This window comes from Cladophialophora psammophila, assembly GCF_000585535.1.
Source record: "Cladophialophora psammophila CBS 110553 chromosome Unknown aczJe-supercont1.23, whole genome shotgun sequence".
NCBI lineage: Eukaryota > Fungi > Ascomycota > Eurotiomycetes > Chaetothyriales > Herpotrichiellaceae > Cladophialophora > Cladophialophora psammophila.
This window is the reverse complement of record NW_006912944.1, coordinates 66872-86348: the sequence shown is the minus strand read 5'-3', so window position 1 is coordinate 86348 and position 19477 is coordinate 66872. Positions and strand designations below refer to the sequence as shown.

Below are 19477 nucleotides of genomic sequence, written 5' to 3'. Positions count from 1 at the left end.
CTTCTACTAAGATGTGTGTGTGAGGATGGTCGGCCATATATCAGAATAGCCTTAATGTCTTGGTTTGCTCGTTTGATCTCCTCGCGGAACAACGTTGATCCGCCAAGCCTCCAAGGCAACTTTCCATTCACTGCCTCAAGTGACTCGATGAGAAAAAAAACAAAAAAACAAAAATGGCGTTGAACAAATTCGATTCATCGATTCACTCACCTAGCCGTCTTTAGTTCCCCTCCTCTCAACTGTATATAGCCTTTTTTTCGTTTTCTACACTCGGTGTCGTGGTAAGCGTTTAGGCTCGATGCTGCTGATCGTCTTCTTCTCTCCATAGAAGTTGAGCGTTGCACTTTCCTTGTTTGCAAGTCGGGAAGGTCTCGGCCCTCGTCGTTGCTTCCATTGTCACCTGTGACTTGTCACTTGTCACTCTGTGAGTGAGCGGATCAGTTCCTTACCGCAGGTGCAACTGCCTTCAGTAATCCTCACTTGCGCAGGCTGTTGCCTCCCGCCTCTCACTTTCCTTTCTCTTCCTCTGCTTCTTCTTCGTCGTCGTCGTCGAATCCGCAGCACCTCTCTACTCTACGATGCATCCAAACCCCAGCAGTCTTCAGATATGGCGGAACAAGTCTCATTCGTTCTCGAGCCATTGAAGACGGTTCATGAAAATCGCTCCGAGGAAGTATTCGGTACAGCTCCCTTCTACTTTTCTCCATAAGAACTCTGCCTAACTGAGTCATCCCAGTCCAGGCCTTTGTCATCGAAATACCGGCTAAGTTGACAAGCAAGGCATTGGGGTGCGTGACCCAGAGACCCTCATGGATGAACCTGAGCTGACCAGAGTGACCAGCATCGTCAAACCCATTATTCCCAGCGGCGGCAAGCACCCTTCGTTCAGCCATTTTCGGCGTGTGTGCACTCTTTCACACCTACCTGTGGACTTGACATGGCGCCGTGACTATGACGCACGAGGTCTTCAAACCGTCTTTTTGTTGGTGCCCAATACCATCGTTCCATGGGAGGATATCAAGGCCACACTCATGCCACATATCGATGTTGAAGGTCTCCCTCGTTGCTTCGATGCTGTGGTTCCACGCCATGCACCTTTGACTGCCGAGCAAGCCGCCCTGTGGACCGAACGGTATTGGCCCTCGATCTACAACCCTGCTGCACAGGTCATTCAAGATGCCCCGCCTCTCCACCATCTTCGACGGATGCGAACAGTACTTGAAGTCCCGGCCACAGATAAGTACATGGAGCTTGCGAAGATGGCCGCTCATGAATCCAAGGAGTACGGCCACGGAAGAGGAGTGGGTGCCGTTGTGGTCGAACCAGAAACAGCAACGGTCGTAGCCGTTGCGGGCGACGCTCGTTGGTGGTCCGATGATCCGCGGACTCATCAGGGACTGATAGCGATCAAGGGAGAAGGAAGACCCGAATATCACGCTGTCATGCGTGCTGTCGCCATGGTTGCCAACAAGGAACTGCGTCGACGCATCAAAGCCGGCGGTCACCTCAAATTCAAGGACACATGCTCCGAAACCCCATCTGGCCGAGCTCTCACACCTATCGAGAGTCAATATGAGGACGACGAACCAGTCCTTCGTGACCTCACAGCCGGGCTGGGTAATGTTACCCTCGAGAACAACGTGAGCGATACCGCCTCAGAGAAAAGATCAAGCCCTCGGTCTGAAGGCTATCTCTGCAGCGGACTCGACATTTATCTGACACACGAACCTTGTGTGTGCTGTGCAATGGCTATGATCCATTCCAGATTCCGTGTCTGCGTCTTTGCTCGCAAGATGCCGGGCAGCGGTGGCCTCTGCTCCGAACCCGGTGGCAACAGACTGGGATATGGGCTGTTCTGGCGTCGAGAGCTCAACTGGCGAGTCATGACCTTCCAACACAGGCAAGCGGCTGCTGTCGAAGGCGAAGAAGGCCGAACGGACACAGGAATATTCCATGCTTAGGAAGTCAATTATTGGGAATATCACACATCAACATCATCTTCATCAGGCGAAGTCGGCCACTCTGGTCCAATCGCCGCCGCCGCCGTTTTTTTTACGGAACTCAACACCTTCACCGAAGTAACCAGCATCATTCCATTGCTTCATCGTATGGCCGTCGAACGGGCCGTTTATTACTCCGCCGTCCCTAGCATCAGTCCACCTATACTCCCACAGTTGTACCATGGAATCATCAGCATGAGCATGAGCGTTGAAGGCCTCGGGCTGTGGAGGGTCGTTCCAATCGTTACCAGTTTCTCTTCGATATTGTCGAATGAGCAATTCTCTTTCTGTGTCGTAAACCTCTGCTTGGCCTCTGCCCAACAAGATGGCCGCTGCACCGCTGATCTTTTCGACCTTTGCCTTTCGAGCCTTCTCTGCTGTCTCATCGGCTGTAGGGTGCCCTTCTGGCTCGCCATTTTGTTTCTTATACTGACTCCTTGGTTGCCATTTGGGCTTCTTATCCTTGCCTTTTGCAAGACGAGCAAGGGCTTCCAGGACGGTCTCCCCACGTTCAAGGAGGGGGATCAACTCAGCTAGGACGTCGCCCGTTGATTTCGCGTCTTCCTCTAAGTCGCGCTTTCTCCGCTCTTCTTCGCGTTTGTCGGCAGCCTCTCTTGCTCTCTTCATTTCCTTCTTGGACATCCCTTCAAGCCAGATATCATGTATTGCGTCAGGATCGGCCGCCTTGCGAACATAATTTCCCTGATCATCAAAGCGGCCCTCCTCTTGCTCCGTGCGCATATTGAAAGCATCCAACTTAGGAGCATGTAACTTCTTGCTTCCAGCTCCAAGTTCGGGATCGAGTCCGCCGGTACTTGCTCGTGTTTCGTCGTCCACTTCGCTTTCACTGCTACTCTCGACCTCGTCGTCCTCTTCTTTTGCCTTGCCCTTTCCCAGCCCATCGAGTGAGAAGTCGGCAGAGACATGTCCGCCACTTTTTGAGCTCTGGATTTGTCCTTCTATCTCATCCTCGTCAATGAACCGTACGGCCTTTTTCTTGCCACCTCTTCGCCCGGCATCGCCGTCTGAATCGTGTTTGAAATCCTCCTCTAGATCAGCGAACATGTCATTTTCATCTTCCACCCTGGATTTCTCTGCTCTTGCGTTCGCTTTGGCCTTTCGATCGGAGCGGGATTCGAAGTTGTCATTATCCGAGTCCGACTCATAGCCGTCGATGTTTACTGCACCACGTTTCACCTGCTGCCCACGTGTACCAATGACGTCTGCTTCTAGGATAGCATCCTCTTCCAGTGTATCAGGGGCGAGGGCGGAGGGATTGCGAACATCGAAGCGCGGTTTTTTGGTAGATTGGCCATAGAAGCCTTCGTCGGAGTGGGTTGTGCGGACGTAGTCTTCGGCGGCACGTTTAAAGCGAGGGGTATTATAGGCCATTGTCGCATATAGGCGAGGTAGAAGTGGTTGCAATCAGAACCCGTCTCTGAGAACAGGAAAAGTGTTTCTGTTTTGAGGTCGAATTTGTGAAGCTACAAAACAATCAAATGATAGTCTCCGACCCGCCGCTACGAGACCTAACAGCGCTGCGTCACACTTCACGGATGGTGCCTGGCCTAGTCGCGCGTCATCCATCTCGCCCAGCTGCGTATCACCAGTTTCAAAAGCACTTGGTCTCTCTCCCTCTTCATTTCAGTCAGTTCCCTAGACACTCTGTTATCAGGCATCGCCGACTTCCTGTTTCTCTCCCTTCTCATCGAGATCGACCCCTGCCCTATTACAACTCAAAATTTCCCCGCCGCGCGTTACTACGACCTTTAAACTCCTCCAGCGTTTCCTAGATCTACATAACCTTTGCCCTCCTGTACCCTTCAGGACCTCTCACATCGGGCAAAGCTAGTCCGCTTCAAATGGTGAGTTCCGTCTAGAGCCTGTGTCTGCACTAGCCAACATCTACAGTCTTTCTACCACGACCCGATGGACTACCCAGCCTTTATGCGGCCCCCTCCTGTTGGCCGCTTGATGGGCCGCTTCGACGAATACTACCGCTGCTACCCCGTAGTCATGATGAGCGGGCCTGATCGAAAGAATGTCAACTATGGTGGAAAGGTGTTCTTGCCACCCTCGGCACTGGACAAGCTGACAAGACTTCACATTACATATCCTATGGTATTCGAGCTGATAAATGGAAACGCTGGCAAGAGCACACATGCAGGCGTCCTTGAGTTTATTGCAGAGGAAGGGAGGATATATCTGCCGCAATGGGTATCCCCTCTGGCTCACGACGCTGCAAGGGGAGATGCTGACACTTATGGACAGCTAATGAAGACTCTCGAGTTGGACCCCGGCGACCTTCTACAGATCAAGTCCACCGATCTCCCTCCCGGCAAGTTTATCAAACTGCAACCCCAGTCACCTGCATTTCTTGACATCTCTGATCCACGAGCCGTCCTCGAAAACGCATTCCGAAATTTCTCCTGTCTGACAAAAGGCGATATCTTTACATTTGAATACAATGATCAGACGTACGATATTGCTGTATTGGAGATTAAGCCGGACACGGACTCTCACGCCATCGTAACAATGGAGACCGACTTGGAAGTCGATTTCGCAACCCCCGTTGGATACGTCCCTCCAGAGCGAACGAGCGGCACGAGCACACCTCGGAGTGGCGTGGGAAGGCCACATGGTGGGCCGGTTCATTTCCAGGGAACCATGGCTCAGTCAATCAACTACGGAAGCATTGCCCCGTCATCAAACACAGCTGCCGCCGGTGCCCGCGCTGTCTCCTCACACTTCCTTTCAGAGGGCCACAAGCTCAGTTCGAAGAGGGGATCGAAAGCACCCACACCCAATGCATCTACACCCGTCGGCGGTGTGTCCACAAATGCCGTAAAACCGCCACCGCTGAGAAGAACAAATGGGCCTCAGCCTCTGCGCCTAGCACCTGGAAAGCTGTTCTTCGGGTACGAAGTCAAACCCTTGCGCAAGAAGGATGAAAACGGAGAGCCAGTTGGAGGGGATGAGGTGAAACCTCGCTTCCAGGGACAGGGGCAGACGCTACGACAAAAGAAACGAGCCGCTGGTGGAGGGTTGGATAGTGGGACGGCAAGCGGCGTTAATAGTGATGCGGAGGGGAAAGCCAAACCCAAGGGCACTGGACGGAGATAGGAGATCACGCTTGGAGATGGTCGCTTGATTCACGGAATGCACTGATGCATAGCGGAGGCGTTTCTGACCTCGACGCACGTCGAGGGAATTGGGTCACGGGAATGCAAGGAAAGCAATAGATCCAGACACAGGCATGAGCAAGGTCGAGTTACGGGTTCTCTTCCCATAGCTATCTACATGAATCACATGTTATCGTGAAGGCCGGAAGACTGTTTCATAATGTCATAGCTATCCAAGTACCTTGCGTGCGGGGTGCTGAATGACGAGGCAGACTCCCACATATTGGTCACAAGGCTCCAGCCTCGTCCGGCAAACAATAACCCGAAGTCCGTGCCACGGGCGAGGTACACGACTACGTCATAGTCATCAGTTCACGTCTCTGGCTTTGCAGAAACATGAGACTTTCAGGTCAATGTGTCTCCATCTGTTTACCAAAATACCATGCCCGCTCTTCCAAGATCGTTGTCACCAAGATGCCGGTGATAGATCCCGCAATTGCACGCGCTCTACGCCTCGATGCAAGTACCACCCACATTTCCGCCCACGGCGGCTCTGGCTTTGCCTCCACATTTCGCATCACCACGCCGAGCACCTCCATCTTCGTCAAGCAGTCCCGCTCACCAGGCGCGGATGTAATGTTTCAGGGAGAGCACGCCTCTCTCAACGCCATTCATGATGGCGTGCCCAGCTTGTGTCCAAAGTCCTTCGCGTGGGGACAATTGGAGAAGGGCGGCGGATACTTCCTTGCTACAGAATTTCTGGATCTGGGTGGACGATTCTCGTCGCGCACAAGGAGCGGAAATAGCGAAGGCAGCGGGATGTCTCTCGCCCAAAAACTAGCAAAGCTACACACGACTTCTGCTCCCGTTCCAGAAGGCTACGATTCGCCTCAGTTTGGATTTCCGGTCACGACGTGCTGCGGGGATACCCCTCAGGACAATACGCTCACCTCGTCGTGGGCCGAGTTCTTTGGCAAACGACGGCTCCTCGCGATCCTCGAGAGGGCAGAGGAGAATAATGGGAAAGATCCGGAGTTGCGACGGGTCGTGGAGAGAACTGTCCGCGAGGTAGTGCCGAAACTGCTTGGTAGCAACCATCTGGGTGGCAAGGATGGGATCAAACCAGTCGTTGTACACGGTGATCTGTGGTCAGGAAATAAATCCAAAGGTAGCTTCGTTGGCCGCGACGACGCCACACCAGACATGGCCGGCCGGATAGAGGATGTGGTTTTCGACCCCTCATCCTGTTACGCACACAACGAGTATGATTTTGGTATAATGCAAATGTTCGGCGGGTTCTCGTCGTTCTGGCAAGAATACCATGAGCTGGTGCCGAAGACGCAACCGGCAAGTGAATATGAGGACAGGGTTTCGTTATATGAAAGCGTAAGTAACCCCTTCAGCTGCAAGAGAATCGCCGTCTATCTGTGGACCTCCTGAATTCCGACGCACACTGACCCACAATTGTAGTACCATCACTTAAACCATTATGCAATTTTCGGTGGTAGCTACAAGTCTGGCGCTCTTGGAATCTTGAAAAAGCTGGTGAGAAAGCACGGCGAGCACTAGTAGAATACGAACAAATGAGTGAAGATGACATGCCTGGCGACTTTGGGGGAAGAGACTCGTGCACAGTCGACCGATTTAACTTGGTCGTGCCTCTGACCCAAACCAGGAAATAGTGCCTCGAGACTACAAGATCTCGTGCAACTATCGATGTCGGTCGAAGAGACGATTATGGTCAGCCGAGACAAAATTCACCCTGACGAAGTCATTCGCAGCCGTTCAACAACAAGAGGTGCCGTGAACTTGGGAGATATAAGGCACCGCGTCAACCTCTCCATCCATCTTTAGCTCCCTTAGAGGATGCGTGATCGCAATCAACCAGGAGTCAACCCAAGCCCATCCAGCCCAGCTTTCGCGTCAGCGACAGAGTCTACAAGGGCCTCTATACGGACTTGCAGGTTCGCAGCGTAGACAAGACGCCTGCTATGTCACTCTTCATATGACCGCTCTAGATGAGAACTGTCTTCGGGGCATGTCCGGCCGGATAGCCATGGTAGCCGTGTCCCCATGTGTGTATATATACCCCAAACTGTGCTTTATCCCTTACCATTTTCGTTCAGGAAAGGGAGCGAGGCCGCTTTAATCGTGCACGTATCGGAGCATCGAGGAGGCCCGGCCGAGCACGGGAGAGCGTCGTGAGATCTACGGCAGAGTACGGGGGAGCGCGCCCGAGCACTGGGCGAGCCACAGGGAGCGCTGCCTAATTCCTATTTGTAGAAGCTAGTTCGGGCTTAGAGGTTCTCTTTAGGTCTTAGCTGAGCACTCCTTAAGCACTTCCTAAGTAAATACACTGGGGGCCTAATCTGGTCTCTTACGATCGGCTATACTTATCTCTTAGTGTTATAAACCGCTTTGCCACGTGAGGTGTCACCGCGATAGTAAACAGGGTTTACTTGGTGATATAGGAGTGGGGCTATACAACTAAGACTAAAACCAAGTATATAGTGAATGAACTATACGCAAAGGATATAATATCGAAGGAACTTAATTTTATAAAGAACGAGGTTAATGTTAGGGATTCCTTAGTAAGTAGGCAGAGTCTAACGATAAGCGTATATATAAGTCATCCCTATAGTATATAGTCGATACTATACACGACTCAAAGTATAAGAGAGAAAAGAGTGCGCCTTCTATGCGGGGAGTGTGCTAGTAATAAGGATGCACTCCCTGAGCCGCATCTCTTGGCTGGTGGCCTGATTATTCCCCGATGTATTAGGCGTCCGTCCTTTCGATGTTTAGCCGAATCCGTAATAGTTAACTACGAAGGTAACTATAGAAACTATCTCGTATATATTGAACTGGGGAGAGGCTACTAGCCATGGGCGTCAACTCGTACGGCGGTGGGCTAGCCTCTTCACAGCATACACACTCAACCAAAGGAAGTTCTCCCGTTCATAACTTAATTAATTATTCTATGAATGATAGTCCCCGAGGACTATATAAGAAGAACCTTAGTCTAGCGTCGACGCCTCAGCTAATTATAAAGCTATTCCTCACTTCAAACTTCTTCTATTACATCCCTTCCATTGTCGCTCGCTTTCTTAACGACCTCGCTTAAGACTTAACTATAACCTTCGCCTATTCTCTTAGAAATATTAACTCTTCTTTATATTCTTTAAACGCTCTATAAAGTTATTTAATTATCTCTCATCTAATCCCTTCGGACTCGAGCCCTTTAACGTCTCTAGATCTTTACTACGCTTCGGTTTCCGTATAATTATCTTATAGATCTCTAAGGCGATGACGAAACGATCCTCGATATCGACTTAAGTATTAAATAAGATAATTTATAAGCGAGTCGTCTCGTAAGTTTCCGTATTAATGATCGCTAAAGAATTCTTAATTATCTAAAGCTTATAGCTACTAATATTCTACTAAAGATTAAATTTTAGCCGTATTTCCCGGGGTAAAATATTAAAAACGCTATTCTTTAACTACCGAACGAAGAAATCGAGTGCTATCTTAGTCGTATCTAATCTATCTTATATAAAATTAATAACTAAATATAACTATATTATTTTATCGACTATAAAGATTAACTAATAATACTCTTTATTTATTAAGTCGTCGTTAAAGATAATAAGTTGTCTTATATTATCGTTAATATTTTCTTAAGCTTTAAATTCTATCGATGCGTTTACGTTTCTATATTAATTAATCTAGAAAAGAAACGCGACGTCTAAGATAACGATATATCTTATATATAATTCTTTTTAACTTACTATAATTTCCGTATTAATGAAAGACTCACTAACTTATTCATTATATCTAGAGCTTAGTAGAGCGCTTCGAAGAGTACTACTTAAGATATCGATAACTCTATAGTTAGAATAGCTAAATAGAACTTAGTAATTTATAGTTCTAAACTTTTCTTCTCATTACTTTATTAATTATTCGAGATTCTTTATAAGATCTTTATAAGGCGCGGCGATTCTTTCTAATTTTTCTAGATATAAGACGATCTCTTTCTTAGTTATATATAAGTAGACGAATATATATCGTTTAAATATATATTTAGTAAGTAAACTTAATACGTTAATTATCTTTTTAGCTTCGAATTCGTAATATCGTTATATATTTTCGTAACTAACTAAGAATAAATTCTTTTCGTAATTCGTTTATCTTATATACTTTTAAATCATTAATTACGCGAATACGATAGAGCTTCTAGAATTCGAAATTAAATTTAATAAGTTATCGAACGTATTTCTTTTAAGAAAGTATAATAATAGAACGACTTCGAAAGAGCTAATAATATATAATTCTTAGTTTATAAGTTACTATCTAATCTCGATTTCGTAAAAGAGCTTAAAAATTCTCGACTTCTTTATACTTAGATTATAGTCGAAACTTAGAGCTATAAAGCCTAGATCGAAGATTATTATTTATAGTCTCGGTCTCTTTATAACGTCTAAGATATTAATCGAATTATTTCTTATTTAATTTACTTATTCTTAATTTCTAAGAATAAAGCGTTCTTCTTTTAGTTTCGTAAGCTATATTAAACTTCTTCATTCTATATTCACTAAACTAAGCCGTATTAAAAGAATACTTTATTATAGTCGTATAGAGATTAAGATAATAAGAGTAGACGTAGTAAAGATCGCCGAAGTAGAAGTTTAGTCGTCTTAAGTAGTTCGCGTATTTAGACGTCTTATAGAAGTATTAGAAGAACCGATAAGACCGGCGAAATTCGTAGCTCGAGATATAAAGAGACTATTAATATTAGAACGAGTGACGAATCGATGAATTACCGAGCCTAAATTATTCTTAGTAATTAAACTTTACGTAGTAAGTAGTGCCACTAGTTTAAGTCTTTCTTTAGATATAATTAGATTATTATAGTTTATAAAAAGAGCGTTTATCTAGTATAGCTCGGCCGCTTCTATAAATCCGTATCGACTAAGTATATCTAATTACTTAGAACGGTTACGCTTAGCGATTTACTCATTATCGTTAAATATTTTACCGTTGAGAACGATCTAAATATTCTTCGTAACTAAATATAGCGAGATATTATAGTATCGATTCTATTAAATTCGAATAAAACGAACTATTATTTTATACGAGACGACTTATAGTAGTCGAAGAGATATTACGTTATATTAAAGTAAGTATTTTTAAGCGAATTAATATTAATCTAAAAGTATAGTTATATTCTCTTCGTATAAAATAATTAATTCGTTAAAGAATTCTATTAACGTCTAAGTAGAAAGCTTTACGAATTCTCCGCGCGAAATAAGAACGTCTCTCTCTCTATACTTATAATTAAAGAGACTTATATTATTTATTTAGTCGTATTTAGAAAGTAACTTATTACGTATCTCTACGCGATGATTTCATTTATTATTAAACTTTTTCTTTTTAGCGTATAGACTAAAGTATTTTTAAAACTCTATATTGTAACAAGGCAAGGTGGCTGTGCTGTGATGGGCTGTGCTGGGCTGGTAGAGCGGTGGCAAGGTGAAAAAGTTGTCTAGTCACATGTCAAACCTAAATGGGCTGGCAGAGAGGAGGTGCGGAACAGTTTACAGTGCTGGCAGTGTGCCATTCATTTTTTACAGATTGAGCAGAGTATTATGAATTCCATGGCTTTTGGTGCCGTCTACCTAAATCCTGAGAGTGTTTTATCAGTCCTGTCCTGTTCCTCGATGCTGCCGCTGTGCTAGGTGTTCGTAGCCCTAGCCGCTGCCTCTCTGGGTGGTGTTGGTGGTGTTGTTGTCAGTATCAACCAGAAACGCGTTCCCGATTCCCGATCTGCTGGACAGGCCTCTGTGCGTTGTTGCACGTGCACGCCAAACCCTGAAGTGCTCTGTTACAATATAAATATTTAAAAGATCTTTAGTAAGATCGTAGACTTATTAGACTCTAAAGTCGCGAATTTTTTCTATTTATTAATATTTTAATTTAAGAGAGCTATAAAAGTTTTTAACTCGATCTATATTATTTTAGTTTATAGTAGCTATAGTTTCTTCGAGTATAACTTCTCTAATATAGTTTAAATATTTAATAGTAAAAATAAATTAGTTTTCGACGGTTTTAGTATTAAATACTTAATATTTAGTATCTCTATTAATAGCGATTATAGAAGTAAAATTTAAACGAATTATTAAAAATCTTAATAAAAGTAGTCTAAAATTTCTAAATATCTTAGTAACGTAGTGAATCTTTAAGATAAGAAACTAAGAGAAAAAGAAGAAAAGAAAAAGATAATTCGATCTAAATTATAGTCGTCGAAATACTAAACTTAATAATAAAGTTATATAAAGATTTCTAAGCTTATACTTTTAGTATCTTACTTAGAAAGATAATTTTAAAAGTAAAGAACGAGTCGAGAGAGTTTAGAATAATTTAAAATAATATAAGTAACGAAGAATTAAGTCGTAAAATCGTAATTAAAAGAAAGATTAATAAGAAGATAAGAACTAAATATTTATATTTATCTTTAATAAAAGTATATATATCTTAGCGTCTCTATAATAAAATCTCGATAGTTTTCGTTTTAAATTATCTCTTCGAATTAATTTCGTACTAAACTTAATCTTTTAGTGATAGTATCGTTATTAATAATATTATTAATATATAATTACTTCGTTATTTTTAGTCTAAACGATTATTTAATTTATCTTATCTATAACTAATCTTTTAATTATCTATAAAGATCTTATAATATTCTTATTTAGTAAGCGAGAGTTCTTAAAGCTCTCATTTCTTAGCGTTATTACTTTTTATTTAGAATATACTTCGAGTCTTAATATTCGCTTTATCTTTTAACGTTTTAAATAGAGATAGTTATCTTAATAGTCGTAAAATTTTAGCTAATTAGCGCGCTTTATTTTTCTCTATATAGTGTTTAAATAAATTTAGTTAATTAAAATACGCGCTTACTTCTTTAGTGTAAATCTTAATTTTTCTTCTTTTCTTATTTACTTCTTACTTTCTTACGTTTATAGTATTTTTTTCACGATTAAATAAGTTACGATACTTTATTCTCTCTTTTCTTCTTTTTATTAGCGAGATTTCGGAATTAATAAAGTTATAAATTTAGACGTATCGTAGTTCGATTTAAGTATAAGATTATATTTATCGTTATTTTCTTCTATATAAACTTTCCGTAAGTCTTCGAATTTAAAGCGTTATCTTCTCTATCGCTTCGTAATAGCTAAGCGAAAGAGATAATAACGAAATCTATATAGTTTATTTCTTAAAAAATTCTTTTAAAATATTTAAACTATTATACTCTCTTCGTATTTAGTTAATTATAAGAAAAATTTCGACTACTATTATTAAGAATAATAGTTTCGTCGCTTTATTTCGAAGTCTACGACTACGATATAGATAGATTTCTTTTTATTTCGGAAAAAAGAAATCTTCGTTTATAAAATTTTTTATCTTCATTAAGTACGACGAATTCGAAGTTATTATTCGTTATTATTTATCGTCGTCGATAAAGTCTTCTAATAATAAAGATATATCGATTAAAAAGTTCGCTAGTCTTAAATAGAATCTCTTTAGACGATTAATAATATAAATACTACTTAGCTAAGCTTCATTAAGCTTCGTTAACGTATACGTACTCTTCTCTTAATTCGCTTCTATAATTTTAAACGATCTAAATTATCGAAAGATTAATTTCTTTTCTATAGATATATTTATTAATTTTATAGTATTATAACTAAGAACTAATATATTTACTTTAAAGAGTCCGAAATATAAGCTATATCGCTTATCGAAATACTTCTTTTTAAGTCTTCGTATTTTATTTAGATAAGCTACTATCTCTTTTAGATCTTTATCTCGTCTTTTAAGAACCTAAGCTCTTATAGTAATTAAGTCTATAGTATCGATAATCTTATCTTAATTTATAATATTCTAAATCGTAATCTTAAGCTTAATCGATAAAATCGATTTATCTAAGAATTCAATCTCGTATAATATTATCTTAGTATTAACTTTAATAGTTATTCGATTTATCTAAAGAATAGTATAAAGATAGTATATCTATATATCTTTTCTATTCGTTTAGTATATCTTTAAAAGAGTATTTATAATATCTTTATATTTTATCTTTATTTATTTATTTATCTAAGAGTAGTAAACTAAAGTAATTACATATTTAATTCTATATTTTTCAATAAGTTCTTTTATCTATTTCTTATTCTTAAGTTCGTCGTTATATATTAATCTTTTAAATAGATTATAACGATAAATAATCTCTTTATATAGAAACTTCGCTATTATTATATTATTAATAGAGCTAATATCTTTAAATTTAACTTAGTCGCTTATATTACTTTAAGCTTCTATAAGATATCTTTTTCTCTAAGATATCGATATTAGAGTATAATCGATACTAATCTACTCTTAGTATATATTAACTAATATTAAAAATATCTTATTATATAATCTTCTACTTTCGCGAAATTAATATTTAGAGTAAATCTTAATAAATTTCTAAACGTTTCGATATTAATTCTTTTAGAAATAACGATTAAATACTTATTAATATATAACTTTACGTTTAAAGTATTTAATATTATTATATATTACTTCGAGAATTCTCTTCTTCTTAGTATTATTATTAATCACTTATTTACTTAGTTTATTCGCTATTAATTTTCTAAATAAATAATCTTCGCGGACGAAGAAGTTTATTAAATTCTTTTATAATTATCGGAAATTCTTATTACTTATTCTATAAGAACGCTATTAATCTTAAAGATACTTTATAAGCTACTTTAAATCTTCTAAGTATTTATCTTTAAAGAGCTAAACTACGCGCGATATTACTAAACTCGCGAATCGATTTCTCGCGCGTACTACTATCGATCGTACTATTACGAAATCTCGACGAGTAGTATTTTATTTAATCGAATGAAGATTTCCGCGAACGATTAATATTCTTATCTCGATTTAATCGTTAATTTTTTCTTCTCTCTTCGTCTCTTCGAGATCTTTCTCGGTCGAAGAACGACGAGATAGAGTATTTATAACTATATTTTTCTTACTAAATATATATTATATATTAAAGTTAAATTTATAAATCTAAACTAACTATTAATTAATTATTACTTTTAGTAAATCTATTAATTATCGATTAAGCTACGTAGCGAGAGTTATTACGTTAGTTTTCACGATGAAGCGTACAGTATATAACTATCTTTTAAACTTCTTAAGAGCTTTTAGTAATTCCCGAGCTTTTTTCTTAAGAATATCGTATTTTAGCTCGGCTTTTATTTATACTTCGCTCTTATATCTTATAGCTCGGTGTATTTCGATAATTAGATTAACTTATATAATTACGTTTTCTTATTCGCGACCGCTTATATTAACTATAAAAATAATCTATTCGTTATTCTCACTATAATTTAAGTTAACTAGAGTAGAAGACGACGATAAAATAAGCTTTAAGGCGCTTATATTTTTATTTTAAACTCTTTCTTAGATTTAAACTATATTCTTTCGAAGTAAGACGTATAACGGTTTAGTAATAATTACGAAATAAAAGATTTAGATACGATAATATACGTAGATTCTAAGAAAGCTACGAAGTTCTAATTAGTTCGTTAAAATAGATTAGTTTCGAATTTTATTAGTCTTCAATTCTTAAGAATATCGTTTATCTCGATCGTAGACGTACCCGACTATCTCGATTTTATTTATATAGAGCTATAGCTTTTAATCTATAATCGTCGCGCCGACTCTTTCGAGATTAATTAGTATCTCGTTTAGATTCGTTAAATACTCTAATATAAAGTAGCGTATTTCTAGAACTACTTCTTTCTATTCGTAATTAATCTTTAGTTCTTTTATCGCGATATTATCTAAGAATAGTCGTATACGTTTCGAAATCTATTTATATAAGATACGATTCGTAATACGTACAAACTAAACTATAGAATTAGTCGCTTCTTAAGATAATATTACGTATCGAACTAATTTAATAAGTATATAAATATTCGTAAGATCTCAACTTTTCTTTATAAGCTCTATTTAATCGTATCTAGAAAGCTAGTTTAGAAGAGAAGTTATCTATATCTCTAAGAATTCTTTAGTAAAGTCGTCTAAAGAAGGAAGTAAGTTAACGTCCTTTATTATTATCGAATTAATATTCTAAGTAATAATTATTAGTCGATATTCTCTAGACTTTTTCTTTTTAACTAGAAAGAAGAGATTTCTATACGAGCTATAACTAAACTTAAAGAGACGCGACTAAATCTTATTTTTAATTAGCTTAATTATAATTAACTCGAGTGTCTTAGAGACTAAGAAACTCTTCGTTTATTATAGTGTAATAGAGTACTTTAGGATTTAGCGTATATATATAACAACGTATAGAGGTCTATTCAGTAGATTAGGAATCGAGAACGCGTTTCTAGTTAATACTAATAAGATAATATCACTAACACTACCTAGAGGGGCAGCGGCTAGGGCTATAAATACCTAGTATAGCGGAAGTATCGATGAATAGAATAGAACTAATAAAAAATACTTAGGAATTAGGTAGACGGCGCTAAAAACTATGGAATTTATCATGCTCTACTTAATCTCTAATGAATGGCTCACTACTAGCACTATAAACTATTCTACATTTCCTTCTACCAGCCTATTTAGATTTAATATATAACTAGATAACTTTTTCTCTCTATTACCGCTCTATTAGCTTAGTACGGCCCATTATAGTATAGCTACCTTATCTTATTATATCTCTCCCTCTTCTATTTATAGAATGACTTCGTTTAATAGTATATAGTACACTTAAGAATTATCTAACTTCATCGGCAATTTTTCCCGCGGCCCAGAGCATTCCCGAATACCGTGGTGACCCAGCGAGCCCAGCGCCGCTCATGGGACGCTAAGCTAACATCTGTGAGAGCCCACGCCTACTATTAGTTATCAACGCCGCCTTACTATAACTATAAGTGCGCATCACATTGCTTAATATATCCTTAATCGATACTCGTAGTCATAAAAGGGCGGGCAGTGCTGAATAATTTATAGTGTTGGCTGTGTACTATTCTTTATAGATTTAATAGAGTATTCTATATTTTTAATGTCGTCTATCTATTCCTAAGTGTTTCGTCGGCCCTTTTCTACTTCTTAACGCCGTCGCCGTACTAGGCGCTCCCTACCCTAGCCGCTGCCTCCCTAGAGGTGGTGTTAGTTATGATATTACTTTATTAGCGTTAACTAGAAACGGATTCTCGATTCCCGACCTACTGGATAGGTCTTTATACGTTATTATATATATACGCCGAACTCTAAAGTACTCTATTATACTATGTCTTAGTATATTCATTCGAAGCCTATAATTAAATCCGTACTTAGTTATATTTAGTTATATTAAGTACATTATATTTCAGTATATATATAGAGTACTACTATATCTATTTATATTTAGTTATTTCTATTTATATTCAGTATATTCGTGTTTAATTATACGTACTATCTACTACTTAACTATCTATATTCGACACTAATCACTTATAGTAGTCTTAGTATTCCTTAAATTATAGTAGTTTTATTCTCTTAATCTAACTACGCTTATTATTCTTATTATCCGATAATATAATAGATTTATCGTTATTAACATTCATCTTATTACCCGCTCTACTTAACTCATCACTATTGTCTTTCTTTGAATCGTCGTTCGAGATATCGATAGTCACTATATCTACGATTTCATTTAGTACCTATAAATTAATCCGGTTAGCGAATTCCTCTCGACTAAGTCTTCTTTAGTGTAAGGCCACTTTAGACGAGAAGTTATCGTAGTATAATTTAAAGATATTAAGACTATTTTAGTTAAAATTATCTCTGCGTAATATTCGACCGATCATTTACTCGTATAGTCCGGGGTCGCCTTATTATTTCATTAAGATAACGAATTAAGCTCTTATTAATATTAGGCCCGTATCTAATACTTTTAACACACTAATAAGAATATTAACTTCATTTCTATTCTAGAAGTTAACTAATGTCTAGTAACGTAGGGCTTTATTTATAGAACCGTATACGAAGGCCGTAATAATCTTAAATAATAAAGCCTAAGCCATTACGTTCTTAATGTACTATACTCGGTTAGCCTCCAACTATAGTTATTTCTTTAACCCGAATATACCTTAAATATAACGAGGGTAGTTTCGTTATTCTTCGCGAAAACAATACTCTTCGAGGGTCTCCTAAGAAAGTCTATCTTCTAGAGCTACTTAATAAGAATAGACTATAGGATCGGGAATTTCGGAGCGCTATCTATTAAAAGTATTAGATATCGATAATATATACTTTTAGCCGCGTCGTCGATATTTTTAGTGAAGACTTTTTATTTCTTTATATATTTCACTTCGAAGTCGAATTTTTTAGGGCTATCTACGATCTTTAGATACTTATTATTAGCGTAGACTCTTACGAATCCCGATAAAGTTGTACATTTCTATAGAATCGAGAATAAACTACTAAATATCGGCTCGTTACCCGTTATTTTATTCTTATTCTTAGCTACTTATAGTTTATTATTAAAACTTTTATAAAGTGTTATTCTAACGTAGTTTATATTTACCTTACTTATCTAGATCGTATAAAGACGATAATATATACGCGGAAGCGGGAGAAGAATCTTTCTATTAAGCTACTTAATATCTCTCGTACGCTAGATTATAATTACTAATAGTAACGCCATTCATTCCATTGTGTATTACTTCTTCTTTCTTAGCCACTAAGTAGTTAGTTCGCATAGTCCGAACGGCGTATACGATCTCTAGAAGTCGTTCTTTATACGTAACTCTATTTACTACTAATTTTTAGATTAGTTTAGCGATCTTAGAATAATACCGTTTAGAAGTTCCTTACGTTTCTTAAGGTACGCGCAGAGTATTTAGAGAGAAGATATCTTTACTAGATCTCTTACGCCGAGTCGAATTAATGTGTTTAATATTATTATGATCTTAGACGTTATGAGACGATTCTATCTAGAGCGCTCGAAGATAAGTTCCCGCGTATTCGTTATCATTGAGTTCGAGATACTTAGTTTCTAATGAAATTCATCTCGAGCGTATCGGCTATATAGGAGTTTATAAATTCCGGTATTAACTATATTCGTCTTATATAATGGCGCGGCGATAATGAAGACGTATCGATAAAGCCCGATAAGAGACTTTTCGGCTCGTGTAAAGAGAGTATAGGCATCGTTCTTTTCTATATAGAGTTCCCAAATATTAGTTTTCATTACTTTATTACTCATCTATAGTTAAGCGCGTTAAGTCTTCTTATTCGACTCTTTAGTCATTTATACGTAGACGTGAAACTTAAATTTATTCGTCTTTATATTTACTTACTTATACTATTCTTTAATTATATTAATAAGAAGAGTATTAGGCACCACTAATATTACCGTCTCTAATATAGACCGTATCTTAGATAATAGGTTTCTCTCTACGTAAGAATAATAAATCGCGAATAGCTTAAGCGAAGAATAGAATATATTTTCATCTTATTAGTAATTCCTCTCGAATACTAATAAATACGTCGACTAAATTTAAGAATCGAAGAATATCTAAGTTCTATCGACTTCGTTCTATATTCTTTTTAAGAGCGTAGTCGTCGTAATAATCGTTGTAAATTAAGTAAACTTATTAAATCTAGATTAGTCTATTAATAGAACCGTATTTATCGAGGGAATAGTAGTGCTATCTACTTATTAAATATTACGTAACTTAGTACGTAGAGTGAAATAAATTCCGTACAGTTAGTATACTCGTAGTAGACGAAGTATATCGTCGATATAGAACTCGTCATTATACCGTCTTACTTACTTAACGTCGACTTTAAAGAAGGTATATATTTCTTCGAGTATTTTAGAACTAAGCTGTATAAACTTTTCTCACTATGCTTAAAGAGCTATTTACTAATCTAGTATAGTACGATCTATCTTATCTTCGTTATCGTCGATAGTGGTAAAGTTATCGCCGAGTGATCTTTCGTTATCTTCACCGATCTATATAGAGTTATTATCGTAGTAATTTATTATCTATAGATTTCCGATATTGCTAAGAGCATCTATATCTCACTATAATAGAAGTTCCTCTAGAGATTTTAAATAGTCGTAACTAAACGTCGAGAGTGTTTTCTTTAGTGATAGTCGTATTTTATCGTCGTCTTCACTATAATTATTATTACTATAGTTATCTTCGATAACTTCTTTAATAGTATCTTCTCTAAGAGTATCTTCTCTAAGAGTATCTTCTCTAAGAGTATCTTCTTTAAGAGTATCTTCTTTAAGAGTATTTTCTT

General features: G+C 38.4%; 4 protein-coding genes across 4 annotated transcripts; 3 read left to right on the top strand and 1 right to left on the bottom strand.

The window, feature by feature from the left end:
- Positions 1–809: 809 nt before the first annotated feature.
- Positions 810–1961, top strand: A1O5_11003 (uncharacterized protein; the record flags this gene model as incomplete). The annotated part of the gene is made up of 1 exon (XM_007751576.1): positions 810–1961. One exon carries the CDS (start codon positions 810–812, stop codon positions 1959–1961), a length of 1152 nt encoding a protein of 383 aa, XP_007749766.1.
- A 42-nt stretch (positions 1962–2003) lies between these two features.
- Positions 2004–3392, bottom strand: A1O5_11002 (uncharacterized protein; the record flags this gene model as incomplete). Its single annotated transcript, XM_007751575.1, has 1 exon — positions 2004–3392. The coding sequence occupies one exon, from the start codon at positions 3390–3392 to the stop codon at positions 2004–2006; it is 1389 nt and encodes a 462-aa protein (XP_007749765.1).
- A 537-nt stretch (positions 3393–3929) lies between these two features.
- A1O5_11001 (uncharacterized protein) lies at positions 3930–5123 on the top strand (the record flags this gene model as incomplete). The annotated part of the gene is made up of 2 exons (XM_007751574.1): positions 3930–4217; positions 4272–5123. The coding sequence occupies 2 exons, from the start codon at positions 3930–3932 to the stop codon at positions 5121–5123; spliced, it is 1140 nt and encodes a 379-aa protein (XP_007749764.1).
- Positions 5124–5596: 473 nt separating this feature from the next.
- On the top strand, positions 5597–6691 carry A1O5_11000 (uncharacterized protein; the record flags this gene model as incomplete). Its single annotated transcript, XM_007751573.1, has 2 exons — positions 5597–6508; positions 6593–6691. 2 exons carry the CDS (start codon positions 5597–5599, stop codon positions 6689–6691), a joined length of 1011 nt encoding a protein of 336 aa, XP_007749763.1.
- Between the last annotated feature and the right edge of the window lie 12786 nt (positions 6692–19477).